We start from the raw sequence: 16,895 nt of genomic DNA, 5'->3' as shown, positions 1-16,895 counted from the left end.
GGAATTTTTGTTTTCCCCATTAGAGGGCGCTGTTTTACATAATGTGTTGGCGCTCCCCTTTTTAAATGATTATTTTGAATAACAATTTCTTGTTAGAAACAAGGACTCATGGTTTGATGATACGAATATGTTGTTTTATTTTAGGAAATGGCCATAGAATTTCTAAGACCTAAATCTAATTGGTGCGTGAGCAGGTTAATTACCTTGGTCACTTACTAATGATAAATAAACAAAGGCTGCTTGGTAATAGACTACTGCAGAGTCTATCCCTGATTTAGCAGACAACCCTCATTAGACAAAAGCTAGCTCCACTTGACAAGATTACATGGACTGACGAGCCCGACTGGTTTTGACGATGACTAATGCACTCTGTTTAAGTATTTCTGACTAAAAAGACTTGACTCTGTTAAAAGGACTTGGGTCCTACTTGAAACCAGTGGCAACTACCACTGACGCTGTTTTAGACCTAGTAGCATTGCGCAAGCGATTTTATCCATGTCCTGCATGTTGTGACTATTCATAATTTACATCGCACCTACACACAGCGTGGCTGCTGATTTAATAAGACTGAACTGTTGACCGTGCATTTCAAAGATGCACTATTCTTAACTCTGCTTCCTCCTCCAGAAGGCAGAGAGACATGACTCAACATATTGAACGAGATCAATTAAGCCACGCTCAAACCTCTCAGATATTCTCCTCTCACTCTGATTTTGAATGAATGCTCATTTCATAGTTAGCATAACCTATACTGCATATTCCATGCTTTCATTATGTTTTCAAATTAGCACACTGACCTGATCATGTTTCAAAAAAGAGGGGGAGTAAAGGATGTTATCAAGTTAACTGGTTGTTGCTAATGAAACAGACTAGTAGTAGTGAAGAAGGTAGTGAGGAAGTTGAATTGAAGGTAGTGAGGAGGTTGTAGTTGAAGGAAATTAGAAAGTAGTTGAAAGAACGAGATGCAGAGCTGAAGAAGAAATGGTGGCAAAGGCCAAGCTCCTATTGAAACCTCTGATCCTGTGTCCAGTATCCTGTGTCCAGTATGGCTGCTAACTCCGCTGCTAAAAGCTGCGGTCCGGTCCTGTTTTGTCTATGGTGTGTCTCATCTGTGGATTCACAGGTCTGCCGACCTGAGAGAGCCGACCTGCATCATTTCCAACCAGGCCAATGGGTTGTGAGCAGAGACCTGAAACCAGAGTGCCCGTTGGCTGGGCCCGTATCAGTTCCTGCTGCTAACTCAGACGTAGCAGAGAGGACTTTGCGGGTACACGCCAGCCACTGCAGGCTGGTTCCAAACCAGGACGAGGCCACCCGGCCTGGGAATTCCAACAACCAGGATGCAATATCCTGTGTCACCACCAGGGCGAAAGCTCACTCTCTGGTCTCAGATGAGGAATCAGACAAAGAGTAATGCCTCATTGCTGTCAGGATGACAACTCTGAGCGCCACTTCAGAAAAAAAACAATCATGGGCCACCACACTGTGGCTTCCTCTGAGGAGGAGCTATTGAAAGAAATGACCTTGCCTGTCACCTCCTTCTCAGGATCGTTATGGCAACGTGGACAAGCGTTTGTCCTATTTGAATGTTGCACTCCACTTGACTGTTGAGTCTATACGGTAGACGAAGATGAATGGAAAATACTACATTCTATATATATAAGATTTGAAAGCAACAGAGATTTCCAGGTTATACTGTTGAAACTGTGACTGGAGTTTAGTTTAGAGTGGGTATAGAAGTATTGAAAATTCATAATTATAAAGTTGATCTTTGTAGAGCTGTTCCAGACTATTCTCAGGGGACTGTGTTTAACTGTGTTTAACTGCTATGCACCTAACTACATCAACCAAGTATCAAAATGAAGCCTAACAGAATTGCATCCACAGGGCTGAACTTGAAAAGCGAGTTAAACAATTTGAAGTGACCTCTTCAATACATCACAGCATGTATTAATATTTTCAGATACAACACATAGATTAGGACAAATTAGTGTTTAAGCAGATTTATGAGATGTGGAATTAAGGTTCAGAGAGCCATTCCAAATGGCGTATTTTTGAGCTATAGGGAAATAGCGTATTCAACTTTAAATTGCAACAGTGTCATATGAATGTTATCTTGCTCATGTAATGTCCAGGATTAAGAAGATTGATCACACTCAAATGCAGGGAATTCATCAGCAATCAAACTAGACACCATAGAGCTGTCTCGAATTTTCTATTTAGTTTCAGTATATTATTTCTCTCATGAACGCATGACACATTATCGCACAATACCAAGTAATTTCAGCCTTAGCTACAGAAGTAAATTACATGGAAAAGATTGTGCTACAAAATAGACTTCCCTTAGAGATAATACTGGCTATATCTGCTGTTCGGTTAGTTCAGATCCCAATGCTACATTGAGTTCCATGAAGCAAACGATAAAGGTATTCAGATCTTAGATAATGTTCCTAAATGGAATGCTTTTGCAAGTCCTGGATATTCTCAAATATGTGTGTTTTCAGTTGTATGCATGTTCTTCATCGTTATTATTTTTTAAATATTCTTAAGTGTATGTTTAAATGCTGTTCCAGATATGCCTATGCTGCCTAAATAATGATAGAAAAAGTTAAATTTACTATTAATTCAATTCAAGATCTTGATGATGTCTGTGCCATTGACATCGACTATTTGGAATATTTTGATACATAATCTGTTGGTTCTAATTTGAATTTAAGGGTTCTTCTAAAACAAATAGGGTTTTTCCCACTCAGTCATGAATATATGATGTCTTAGATTAATAATCATGGTATCTTTTTACCTTGCTTATGCCAAATTAAGGTGAGGAGTTTTGGTAAGTGATTGCATATGAGAAGAAAATGATCTTGGTGTGTTAAATAACTTGAGTTTGTTAAATCTTTATTATGCTCCACCTGGTGGAGAAATAGATTACTTCCTTTCCATATGTGTAGAATAGGGTTTTTTGCCAAAGATGTTGGATTATTTTTATGATAGGCCTATTTTATAATTTGATTTCACATTGTTGATTCTTTCATTTCTATTATAGTTGTGGATATTTAATCCACAAAGTGGGGAATTGTGAATGAATTTCAAGTCTCAACAAAGTGTTCTGTTTTCCCCCCTGGACTGTAATCTTAACTTTGTAGTTCGTTCTCATAGATCAGTCTGTTAGAACTACAAATCCCTCCCTGTGTGACATCACTTCCCTGTCTTTCCCCTGAAACTGTCACTTCCTCTTCTCCTGTATAAACCAACGAACCCTATTCACGTTCGGCACTCTTGCCTGGAATCACTTCCGGTGCGAGGGTCCGCTTCTGCAGAATCGTAACATAGAATAAACTATTGTACTTTGTTTAAAACCAGCTTGATCGACCACTCAGCGTGTTCATTGACAATCTAACTAAAATAAGGATAAAAATCCTTTACACACCCCAAAACTATGTAAAAACAGTACAAATAATAAAGTGAAAGACATAATAGCCTACTGTGTAAAAATAGCCTAAATGAATTATACATTTCTATATAATTTTATATTATTTATTATATAAGTGTTAGTTGAAATAAACGTTGGACTACAGCGCAGTACTATGTTACACAGGCCCAATACAGCATAAAAACATTTTAAATTAAGATCGATAGCATGGCCTATTTGCAATTTTGCATATTATTAAACAAACAGCTGACCATGCAGTGATAAGGGACCAGGGCCACGTTTCCCAGAGCCATCGTAGAGCTACGTGTGTCGTAAGTTAGGTCGTAAGCTCTCCCTTTAGATGGCACACCGTTTCCCAGAGCCTACTTAAGCTAAGGTATACCTCACTTAAGGGATACATTCTTATCTAGCAATGTGCTCTGTTCATCCCGTTATAGTTTTAGCCCGATTAGAGCAAGAATATACTTTTAAAAAGGAGAGTTGCAATATAGTGCACATCTATCTCCCCTAGGTCCGCAAATTACATCATGAGTGTACAATAAACTTTATGAAAATTAATTATAAAAACTATGTTTTTGTAGCCTACATAACACATCACGGGAATGTATATAAAATATAGGGACTGTCCATAATACAAATCCATCCGTCTGTGTGTATCAAGTCTAACGTGCACCTCAACTTCCTTCCCATCATCATCTCTGCCGTTGAAAGTCCGGTGGTGGACTGTGAGTGACCTGGTAGCTCAACAAGGCTCTATTCAGCTTTGTCTCCAATGGTTCACCAGCACTTTTTCCTTAGCTCTTTGAAAGTCTGAACTTCTGATCTGCCAAACCGTTCGACACAGGATGGTGTGGTGCCGAAGTGACACGTGTGATTCCATTCTTTGTCATGAACTCCTTAGTGTTCCCACGCAAAACACTGAGCATCGTCTCAAACAATCATCTCGGGAATGCCATGAATACCAAAACTATTCCGGAGACACTCCACGGTAACAGCAGAGTTAGCTGAGCTCACTGGTTCTACATCTAGCCATTTTGAGTGAGGGTCTACTATCACCAAAACAAATTTCTAATAAAAGGTGACGACTAACCCCTCCTCATCCAGTTGTGAGTAGTTCTTCTCCGTGGGTGAGAGAGTGCGTGATACAAACAAATATGCCTAGGGGGAGGCTTCCACTAACACAATCCTTTTGACAGTTCGAAGGCCTTTTGTTGTGCTTATACCCAACACCATCGTGTCCTTCCTCAACACTATCGTGCATAGGAGCCAACAGTGTCGACAGACCCGGTAGGAGCCCGTTCTAGTAATTTAACAGGCCCAAATACACTTTCGGTTCCGCGACCGTGGTAAGCACTGGCGCGTCCCGCACCACCGTCACTTTCTCTGGCACCCGACGCAATCCAGTAGCGTCCACCCCTGTGTCCTAGGAATCTCACTTCCTTCCCCACGGAGCTGCGCTCACTCCGTTTCAGGCATAGCCCAGCCTCCTCCAGTCGCTGTTAACACTCCAGTGTTCTCATGTGGTCCTGATCATCACTTCCCGTCAGGAGAATGTCATGGAGGTATAGGTATAGGTATAGGTACTGCATTTGTAATGCGCTCCCCATCCAGTTGTTACACTGGCCCGGAGCGCAGCCCGAGGGCAGAACGAAAGGGAGAAGAAAGATTGCACAAAAAGGGAGGACAGTACACAAGGACAGTCTAGCACTCAAGCACACAGTGTGGGGGGAAAAAATTCACACAAACAACTCTCACACAACACAACAGCAAGTGAACCTAGGAGTCCGTTATGGTGAACAAATGGGTTTTTAACAATCCTTTAAAAGTCCCTACGGTGGGAGCAGACTTAATGTGAATTACACTGTACAGTGAGGGATCCCCTGTAGCACCTCCTCCACAGTGCGCTGGAAGATAGTGGGACTGGAGGTGACACCAAAAGGTAACCTGGCATAGTCCTTGTGCGTGTTCCCTGTGACATATTTCTTTGATTCTTCATCTAGTGCAATCAGCTGGTAAGCTTGACTTGTGTCTAGTTTGCTGATTTTTTTCTCCTCCAGCTAAGGATGTGAGCATGTCCCCCGTTTTAGGAATGGGATATTGCTTTGGTGACGACACTCTGTGTTGGGGACTAACTTACTGTCATGTCAAAAAAGTAAAAAGATTGCTCTGGCTGTATAGCCTATTTAGAGGCTGAAGAGGAGAGAGTTGGTCGGACTCGATGGGTTCACGATATCCTCCGTGGCCGACAGCAGTACGGGGCCTATCATATTGTCATGATTGGTCGTCTGATAAAAATGCGCTCCACGTCATAGCGGATTTCTCAAAAAGTTGAACTATTTTCAACTTCAGGAATCCTCTCTGGCCAGCGCACAGCGCAAATGAGCAGCGCATTTCAATATCTCCTGCATTTTGATCTTTTCCCATAGCTTTGAATGGAAAATAAGCTGCCGAAATCCGCAGCGCATTTTAAAAATACCCATAGTGTGCACGCAGCCTTAGTTTTCATTGCAAACGGTACTGACCTCGGTTTGAAAGAACAGGAAGTTGCATCACTTGACACATGTATCTTTGCGGCGAATCCTTTCAGCGTACCCAGCTCATCCTTGAAGACTTCTTCATGTTTCTTTAACACTTCCTGTAGAGCTTCATTGTTATTCTGCATCTTATTAATGGAATTCCAGGCCACATCCAACATGGCGACCCACCCTCGCTTCAGTATGTTTGGTCCTGACCCCACTACAACTATAACGGGTAACTCTTTGACTATTCCTCTGTGTTCAACATTCACATTAGCTGATCCTACAATGTCCTCTTTCTGTCCTGTATAGGTTTCTAGTCTGACAGGAGATGAACCTATCTCTGGCACTTTGGCTTCCTAGCCAGCCTAGAATACTCTGCCTGTGAAATTATGGTTACACTACAGACAGTATCTATCTCATATTTCATTTTATATCCATTTACAGTTAAATCCTGTCTCAGCGGAGGTACCTTAGTAATGGTAGTGTCTATATTATGAAGGTTTATAGCAAACACCTCTTCACTACAATCTTCCTCTTCCTGTATGAAATTGCCCCTCTTCGAATGTCTCCCGCTACCCACTTGAACCGTTTTTGGAACATGCGTGCTCGTCTTGTCTGCAACGGCCATTCTGCAGGCCCTCTTTACAGTATGTGACCTGTCTTACCGCAGCTTGACACTTTTCTCCCATAAACCTGCGCTCATTTGCCAAGTGGCTGCTTCCACCGCATCTAGGGCATTTTCCCCGCCTGCTGCGTATTTGCACGTGCCTCCATTTTGTTCACTGTTCCTGACACTGGTCTGTCCTCTTCGCTCCGGCAGCTCAAATCCTTCACGCTCAACGGCCTGTGCTGTCCTTAGCGCTCTGTCAGATGGGAAATGTTCCTCAGACAAAAGGCTCCGCTGTATTTTGTCATCGTTTACATTATCTGTCACATAGCATCACCGTGAGGGTGTCTTCATAGTTACAGTCCTGTGCTAGCTTCCTTACCGTAGCTCAGCCACTTATTCAATAACACGTTCCTCCTGTTTCCGATTCTTTGAGTTGAATTTCCACATTTGTACTATTTCACTCGGTTTAGGGTTGAAATGTGTTTTCAGTAGACTCACCAAGTCCTCAAATTATTCATCTCCAGGCTTTGCAGGGCTCAGTAAATTCCTCATCAAGGTGTAGGTTTGCGCTGCCACAAAGCTCAGTAGAATGGCCCTCTTCTTTGCTGCGTCGTCGATTTCATTTGCCACAAAAAAAAACAGAATTTCGCAATATTATTCCCATAACTGTGTCTGGTTGTCAAACGGTGCCACCAATCCTACTGTGCCTGCCATCCTGTCCGCTTTCCCTGCTGCCAAAATGAGATCGAAGCATTCGCTAGCTTCCCCAAGTCAATTAGCTAGCTGTCACTCCCTAGCTTAGCCTTTCCTAGTGCAAGGCGCTCATTTTAAACCTGACCTCCAGGTTACACGAGACATCAGTGTCTCCAGACGTTCACATGGACACACTTATCACAGCACCATTCGCAACACTGGGCATGCACATGCCAGTTGTACACAGACCCTGATAGTTATTTATGAAAATAATTGGTTCCTAAATAAACTTTTCGAATTTTATTTAGGGCTGCCTGTCAACCAAAGAGAATATTAATCAGCCATTTCAAAATAAGGCTGATCCTATTTCTTAGTAATTAACTAGTAGGCCTAATTCATTATTCAGCATAAGCTGTTTTTCTTTTTCTTATTCTTATTCTTATTCTTATTCTTATTCTTATAGGCTATTAGATAGATGAGGCGCTTCCACTCGACTCGCTTCCACTCGACCTCAAGTTGGTCTACCCTGGACATCATATTCTATGTCCTCTCATTTTGTCCATCCATCCAAATTATTTCAATAAATGCCTTTCCAATGTCTGAATAAAATCAGAGAGGAGAGTTTTGTTAGAGTCAGAGCACATGCCCCATTTGAGGTGGCAATCCAAGCTGCCTTATGTCAGTCTTTTTCTCGTCTTGACGTTCGATAAAGTCAAACATGTTTAATATTGTCAGAGGTTTTTAGCCTTGGCTCATGTAAATGACCCTGCATGATTCCAGTCTTTGCAAAATTGTTTTGTCTGTGACTAAAAACTCCACATCCTTAGATGTGAGAGGGTGTCAGACTTAAGTCTATTAAAAATATTTTTGAAGTCTTCTAGTGTATGGTAGGCATTGATTTAGAGACTGTGCTTGATCCAAATTATATAACGCTATGCAGAATGCATATTGTGTTTTGACTATTATAATGCAAAAGAATAAAATAGAACAGAAGTAGAGCAGATTAGAATAGCAGAACATAATCGAATTGCCTAACGACTTATTTTTATGACACAGCCAGTATAGGCCATGAAGTCCAACTAGATACAGTATGGCTCAAAGACGCGTCATAAACATTATAACATGGCCTTCATGGTTTACATCATTATCTGTGTGCTTATAAGGATCCTTTTTAATTTAACAAATAGAAAAATATCAATTTGTTGTTAAGACTGTTTTTATTTTAGCGAAATAACGATAGGTCTACATTTTACAGTGCTGTAAAAATGTGTTCCACGGCTATCAAACCAAATCAAACTTTATTTGTATAGCACATGTCATACACAGAGGCAACACAATGCACTTTACAGAGAGAAATGGGGGGATGGACATAGATCCTACCCCTACATTTTCGAAAGCGAAGCAAAAAAAACACCCAGGAGCCAAAAAAAGTGAGCTGTAAAAACTCTTCCCTGACCTCTGTTGTGGAAGTTTCTGTCACAGAGTATTGTTCAGGAGAGAGTGAATGCCAACATTCTAAGTTTAACAAAGTTTATTACATGCAAGCAGACTATCAGCACAGTAGTCTCATACAATACATACAAACAGCACAATAACATACAAACACCCCCAATAACCCGTCTCGAGAAGGGGGGCAGTCAAATCTCAGTTGCTTCATACACACAGCAGTCTGCAACGTGAAAAATGCCGGCCCCGATCTGCGGTTACAGTCAACATTTACAGTATACAGTCAAAGGAAGAACCCTTGCTTACTTCCTGGCCCTCACCCCCCAGTCCAGCTGGATTCCTGTTTTGTCCACAGAGAGACTGGCAAGGCTGGGGCGCGAGCAGAGACGGTTACTTCTACAAAAACACAAGATTACAAAGTACACAGCATTCTTTCTCTAGCCAAGGTATGAGAGGCCAGTTCTGTGGCCTAAACAACAGACACTGTTAAATACTGTAGATCTGACCAAGGTCCACTGTAGTATGTCAAATTAATTCAAATAATGTCTGATAACACTGAATTTTCCATTACACCTCTCTCAATGAGATGATCGAGCAAGCTCCTGGAAAATGTTCCAGTCTATTGGCTAAGAACATTTACAGCGCAATAAACATGGACTAAATACATCATAGGAGAGACACGACTATCAGTAGAGTACATAAATATTTACAGAGATGTGGCCTATGGAAATGATAGGCCATTATGTGTTAGCTATCCCTGTAGTCCATAATAGGATATTTAAGTGTGTCATATAATAAAGCACAATAATCACTTAGCAGACAGGCTCCTAAATATTATAGAGTGAACTAGGTGTGTGTGTGGGGGGGGGGGGGGGGGGGGGAGCTGGACACGAGGATGGCAGGGGGCCTCTCCAGGAGCCATGGGGAGCCATTAGGAGGATGTGTGGAAGAGAATCAGTCATCACTCTTAACATAAAACATACATTTAATCAGGAGGGGACTAGAAACTACAAGCCGACCTTGTCTCTTTGTATTTTCAAATTGTTCAATGATTGCTGAGACAGATTTAAATGAGATGCTTACATTGGCTACATGAATGTTTATGGGTGTATCTAAGTGAAAGTATAAATACTAAGAGTTGTGTACAAAATGTACTTTTTCTTTTTTGTGTGTTCTGCCTGGAAAACTTTCCTCCACTGCAGTGGTAAAATTAAACTTTTAACATTTAAAATTAATAAAGTGTCATGCAACTGAGAAACACAGCAACTTATTTTTTTTCTGTGTATGAGTTTTGCAAGCAACATGTTTTGTTATTCTCTTTGTGTGTGTGTGTGTGTGTGTGTGTTTGTATATGTGTTTATGTTTACTGTTTATTCATCCTTCATTATAAATCCAGCATTTTCTTTCGCTCATTGTGTATTTCCGCGCTCGTGCGCTCGCACGTGCACACACACACACGCACACACACACACACACACACACACACACACACACACATGTCGTGCCCCCCTCACATTCCTCTCTCTCCACACTTCTACAGGGCGTGAGGGGTTCACAGCCAAGCAGGGTTAGCAGAGATGTGAGCAAACAAGGCAGAGATGAAGATTAAATTGACAGGCGGCCGGGGATACAGTCGCCGCTGCGACAGTGAAAGGCAGCCAATGAGAGGAGGAGGTCAGCGTTGTCGGGTGGCGGGTCAAGGTTCAACCCCGCTCACTTTGCCAGTGATGGAGACGTTGTCGCTCTGGGCTTACGGGCGTTGCGCTGTGAAATGAAGGGAGTGTGATAGAAATGAAGGGCTTAAGCAGAGAGATGAGTTTCAGCTGTTCTTTACTGCCAAGGCCATCTTTTTTCAACCTACTGACCTCTGTGTGCCTGGGGTCCCCATCCGCTAAGAGGCTTATAAGAACAGCCCCTGACCCCCTGACCTGGCCATTTCATGGTTTATGGCAGGATAACCTCTCTAGGGGGTAGATCAGGGATGTCACTAGGATTTTAGGTTTTTAGGTCATTTTTGAGCTATTCAACAACAAAATCTGTCTTTGTCAGTCATGCTAATGTGTTTAAGTAAAGCTATGCCATATCCTGTCTCTGTTAGATATATTAGGAAAGTCCTTCTTATGTTATAAATGTGATTTAATGGTATAAATTGTACTATAGGCCTACTGTTGATTGGTTCAATCAGAAAGTCTAGTCTAAGTTTTGCTTGAGAATATTTCAGTCATAGTGAAATTTGACTAACACAAATAGAACTTTTCTCGTATAAAATTGTATTTATTCAAAACTTAGAAATATTTAAATGAGCCCCCTAAAACATCAAATTGTATGCAAATGTCCATTTCAAATTCCATTACATATTACAAATAGCTCTACAGTAGTCATTTCAAAAAGCACCAACAATAACAAAAATGGCAGTATGACATTTATATTTATGACGTTTATGCCGAACTATGCATTTATTAACTAAGACTACATCAAACAGTAAATTCCTAAACAGCCCTCTGTGTTAGCTGTGTGGTCTGGACTGGACTTTTCTGGGTCTCCCTCTGGGGTAATGAATACGTGACCTCAAACAATGACAAGAGCCTTTGTCATGATGTGCGAAAAAATAAATACAAGGGCTGCCTCCATTCCTCAAAAGCTAAATGCTGAACTTTGCTCCCGAAAATTCATGACTACTTAGTGGGTGGAAGCATCAAAGAATGCCTTCTCTTTTTAAGGATGGCAAATCGGTCTATCACTGTGTTGTGACTCAGCTGCCCTAGAATGCCACTTTCAATTGACATGACTGCAAGACTGTGAAGCCTTTTCTGACCCATTGTTTTACGCAGCCAGGAGTGCAGCCGACACAGTGCACTAAAGGACCTTTAACAAGAGCAGCTGTTCACAGGCACTGTTAGGGCAACTTGAATGACTGCCTTCAGAGAGGGAAACATGTCTGGATCGAAGAGGTTGTGCACAGCTAACATATCTTGGGGAGGTGGACATCCAGTCTCTGTTTTGCGGGAAAGAAGGTTTCTGGCCACCAGAACCTCATCTATTTTCAGATCAATGCTGTAGTGCTTGGCAAGCCCATCCAAGAGAGGTTCACTTAAGAAGTTCTCAGATTTAGGGCTGCATGCCTTTTAGTAGGCCTGCATCTACACTTGAGAACCGCAGTTCAAGCTCACTTACCATCCTGTCCACACAGGGGAAAAGCAACTCTGTTTTCAAGGATCCTGAGCTGGTCAACTCTGTCTCTGAACCCAAGGTTGTCTCCAGCACAAAATCTTCCTTTTCCTCTGTTTATGCCTTCTCTTAGCACCTGGTTCTGGGATACTGTGGGTGTGGCACAGGGCCTTGGTTCGCTCATAGAGCTCTGTGGCAAATACATCTGTGCGTTTGCCCCTCAGTGTGTCACACACAGCTTCTTTGCAGATATAAGCTTCTGCCAGGTCTAAAGTCTCTTTCTGAAGTAATTTGCGGAGCCCTTCAGTTATAGACAGAAGTGTCTGAAACATTAGTAGTACATAGACGGTTGAGAACTTGGAGAGCTTCGCTCTGAGACCAACAGCTACGGGGGATCCAAAAGCACAGAGAGACTCAAAAATGGCAGGTAGTGTCTCCAGAACTTGATTGATCGCAGCCGGCATGCCCAGCGAGTGTTTGAGAGTTGCACGAGCTCAACTGCTGTCAATCCAAGCTTGGACTGAGCTTCTTTGAACTTATGATGGTTGACTAGAGAGGTGCTGACAAAGGAATACACACACTCCAACGAGTCGAAAAGCTCTACAGCCTCTGAAACAGCCCTGCAAGTATGGCACAACACACGGTTAAGCTCATGAGCATAACAGTGCACATAAATAGCCTCAGGATGGAGCTTTCTAAAATGTGCTTGCACACCTCCAGTGGACCCACTCATAACAGCTGCACCATCATATGTTTGTGCCACACGTTTAAGCTCTGCAACACCATTGGTCTGGATCTGCGTGAGCAGGGTCCTAGTGCTCCCAGCATTTACATTGTAACACGCTACTCGAGACAGACAACATACACAATCCGAGCGATAGGTTTTAAGCCAATAATGGTTTGGGGGGGCCTTTAGGACATTTTAGGGGGGCTTCAGCCCATCAGTCATCAGTTGATGACATGTCGCCACTGTTGATGACGTGTAAATTATGCCAATCAGATTCTATGAATGTCATATCCGGTCCTAGCTTTGAATATAGAGCTGTGCACAAGAGGAAAAGCTCAGTTCTTGGGTGAATCTCTCTTTTTGTGTTCTTGCCAAGAGCCCAGTTGCAACTGTATGTATTTTTGGAACAAAGAACCAGTCTTTGGACTTTAAGATCGAACCTCGGCAACCCCTTTTTACTCTTTACTCACTTCTGGATATCTAAATTAAATCTAGCATTCACAGGTGTCAGCCGGGGGTGGCCACGGCGTGCACGTCTAACGCCGCCGCAGGCTACGCTAGTAGCACTGGCGCTAATGCTCGCTGGGCTCACTGCTAGTGTCTTTTCCCCCGTGACAGGCTAACCGCTAACCGCTATAGTCGCTAAGTGCTACGTTATAGCTAGCTTCTGGCTGGGTGTTATTCGCCGCTGTGCTGCAGGGGTCACGGGGGACGTTGTGAGCCCCGCCCCCTGCAGCTTCCCATCAGCCCTCCACGTTTGATAGACAGACAGTAGAGTTCACAGTTAGCCAGACAATGTATCCCAATAAAGATGTTGAGGTTGGCGCCTGTTATCTAGATGCTGTTATGTCTCTGTGTTTGTTGGGTGAAGCCTGGGGCTCAGTGATGGGGCCTGGCTATGAGCAGCTCTCTCTTCTCTCTCTCTCTCTCTCTCTCTCCAAGACTATACAGATACTCGTAGACCATAGAGACTACTGTCTATAGAGACTCAATAGAGATCATAGAGACTGGATAGAGACCATACAGTAGAGACTGAGGTTTATTCACAACCCCACCCCACCATGCAGTTATTACCCTCAACCCTCGGCCAGTCTCGGACCACAGAGCATGCCCCTAGACTCCTCTCCGGCCCCGGTCCTCGGACCAGGGACACGGCCGAACCCTCGTCGCACCGAGAGCCCGGCGCTCGGCCCGCCTCCAGGGGCGTCTGGAGCCGCGCTCGTCCATGTGTCGGGTTTGGACGGGGCGGCCTCTTACCCTGGCGTCCGACACGGAGCTAGATCCCCATAGACCGTAAGAACTTGGACGCATAGCGCGCGCGAAACAGGCCAACCTCCCTACTAACGAATATGGCAGCGTCTCCCACTACAAGCTACATCTGGTCCTATTACCGCCCTGGATGTGCTCGGTCCCCTGCTCACCCAACCCCGCACTTAACACCTGCCAACGCAGAATGAGTGCTCCGGGGGTCCGTAATGGCAAATTTAATTTCCCCCGGCCCCACGATCAATATTTCTGACGAGAAGTAAACATGTTTATTAAAATCCCCCCCCCCCCCCCCGTTTTTTTCTCACTTTGTTGAACATGGACGAGACCCAAGCGCAGTCTGGCGGAGTTCCCAGGTCTGGAGACAACGAGAGGGGGGAGAGAGAGGGAGGGAGGGAGAGAGAGAGAGAGAGAGAGAGGTAAGAGAGAGAGAGTAGGAGTAGAACGAGGTGCCAGAGAAGCTGCTGCCTCCTTGATATTGATATTGAGCTCCTTGCATGGATGAGCAGTGATTCGCTATTACCCCTCCTCCCCTCTCCCTCCATCCCTCCCTCCCTCCATCACTAGACTATTAGGCCTTCTCCCCTCCTCCCTCCGTCACCAGGCTGCGTGTTGCAGTTTCACCCCTTCTCCCAAATGAGCATGTCTGAAAATAAGCTTTGTGCTGAGTGCTGAGTCACTCTACCTCCCACTCTCCCTCTTCCTCTCTCTCACTCCTCTCTTTTTTTAATCCGTGTCATATATTCTATCAGTCTATATTACTTATTTGTCTCACAGTTCATCCTGGTCACCCGGCCATGTCTAGAAAACCCTTTTGATTTGTCGAGTTTACTCTCTCTCTCTCCCTCTCTCTCTCTCTCTCTCTCTCTCTCTCACACACACACACACACAACTTGTTTACGGCGTCCCCTGTGTCTGGGTCGTCGCCATTTTATGTTCCATGTCACTCGCAGATCGTGAGGTAACGGCAGGCGGAGGGAGTCCAGCGCTCGCGCTAGCGGCTAGCCGGTTAGCCAGCAGGACACGCCGCCGGCCACAGCAGATGCTGTGGTGATGCTGAAAAACAAATCAGCCTGTTTTCTTTCAAATGGACGGGGATATGTCAGCATGTACTGTAGACCACCGTTTTGAATGAGCTCATTTGGAATGATTTCTGCAGCGGAGTTGTTTATCTTTTTTCTTGATTGTCTGAAATGCCGTTAGCTTCATAATTCAAATCTGTTAATGTGCAAATAGTGCTAACCGCCATCATCTACTTTCTCAATTAGCAGCTCTATGTTGAGAGCCGATTTAATAGGAATGTGATGTTTTTTTCTGGCATATGTCTGTCTTTCTTACAGCATTTTCATCCTAGAGCTGGGTTTCGTTAATTGAGTTCTTCTGTCTCTCTTCAAATCTTTAATTTGAGCTGTGAACTAATGATCTCTCTCTCTTTCTCTCTCTCCTTCTCTCTCTCTCTCTCTCTCTGTCTCCTCACAGGTGACTCATCACAAGCTGGTAAGTCTCTCTTCACTTTTTCTCAGCTGTGACACCTACACTGATGTTTCTTTTAACACACACACGCACGCACACACACACACACACCCACGCACGCACGCACGCACGCACGCACGCACACAAGCACACACACACACACACACACACTCACCTCTCACACAAGTCATCGCCATCACAAACAAACAGAACAAAACAATAATCACCATAATCAGCACCCTGAAGTCGGTTGGCTCACAAAAGCCCGACGAGCAAATGGGCTGAAATCACTCTGCCACGTCAACTCTCCGAGGCACAGCCATCTTGAACAGTTGCGCAATCACCGTCCGTTTGTTTCGTGGGGGGGGGGGGGGGAATCGCTGAGCCCTCACCCAGAGAGACCGCCTCACTGGACTGCATCCACTCTGCAGAGGCGCGAACAATATTGGTTTCAATCAATCACGCCCTGGTTGGGGCCCAAGAATTGACAAGCGAATGAGCTCTGGGTTCGAATGAAGACACATGGGAGGAGGGTGGGGGTGTATCCAGCTTCACTAGCCCGGTCCGATCAGAGGGATATGATGACTTCCTGTCTGGGACGGAGCCCCTCTGCCCATGATGGGTTCATAGCAGTTATAACAGGATAGTTGTTAAATACAGGGTTCTTATTCAACATGATGCCATGGACAGCTGCTATGGCACGCTGGTGCGTTGTGTTGTTTGTTGTGTTGAGTACTTTTTGATTACTGTATGAGCGAGGATAACCTTTGATGTATCTGAGAGCATGAACTGTATTGCATTTAACCAATCATATAATACAAGGCGATCAGGTCCTTATTTAAGACTACACACCCGTTTAAAACTCTTACTTTCACTTCGACTCATCCATCACACGGCAGTGTATATGAATCATTTACTGTAATCTTACATTAGCATTCATGCCATGAGGAGAATGCGGAAACGTTGTGGACCGTGCCGTTTTGTAAATGTCGTTGTGTGTTCTGCTAAAAGTGTTGCGCATCGCTTAAGTATTCATTAAAACCCAGCCGGAGTCGATGCCAGAAATGTGCTGACGTTCCACGGCACGCCGGCTACATGTCATTTAGAACGAGCGCTCGTGGAGCCAGGGATAGGAGGGAGTGTATACAATCTAATAGGACGTTTCAACCGCGCACACACACACACACACACACACACACACACACACACAGCACACACTCGGTTTAGGAAATGGAAAGGGAGCTTGAAATGTTATTTCTAGTTAAGTGAAGGCATCACTATCCTTATCCCCCCTCTAGAATATAAGCCACACACACACACGTGCACACACATACACACACGCACGCACGCCGAACACACACACACACACACACACACATACACACACACATATACACACACACACACAAACATGGACCTGGTCTCTGTACTTTAGGGCCTGGTATATTCTGAAGCAGAGCCAGTACAGCAAGTAGCTAGTCTGCCAGGGTGTGTGTGTGTGTGTGTGTGTGTGTGTGTGTGTGTGTGTGTGTGTGTGTGTGTGTGTGTGTGTGTGTGTGT

The 16,895-nt window shown here is 44.0% G+C and overlaps 1 protein-coding gene across 1 annotated transcript in view; it reads left to right on the top strand.

Annotated features, from left to right (window-relative positions):
• Window positions 1-16,895, top strand: part of nrxn2b (neurexin 2b) — a gene marked incomplete at its 3' end in the record, with an annotated part of 537,657 nt that overhangs the window by 130,937 nt on the left and 389,825 nt on the right. The window contains exon 4 of the mRNA XM_084452184.1: window positions 15,342-15,359. Within this exon, the coding sequence (XP_084308310.1) occupies window positions 15,342-15,359 (18 nt within the window). The remainder of the gene's footprint in view (window positions 1-15,341; window positions 15,360-16,895) is intronic.

Source organism: Borostomias antarcticus (genome assembly GCF_949987555.1).
Source record: "Borostomias antarcticus genome assembly, chromosome: 17".
In the NCBI taxonomy this organism is placed as follows: Eukaryota; Metazoa; Chordata; class Actinopteri; order Stomiiformes; family Stomiidae; genus Borostomias; species Borostomias antarcticus.
Note: the sequence above shows the minus strand (reverse complement) of the source record. Positions and strands in the feature narration are given on the sequence as shown.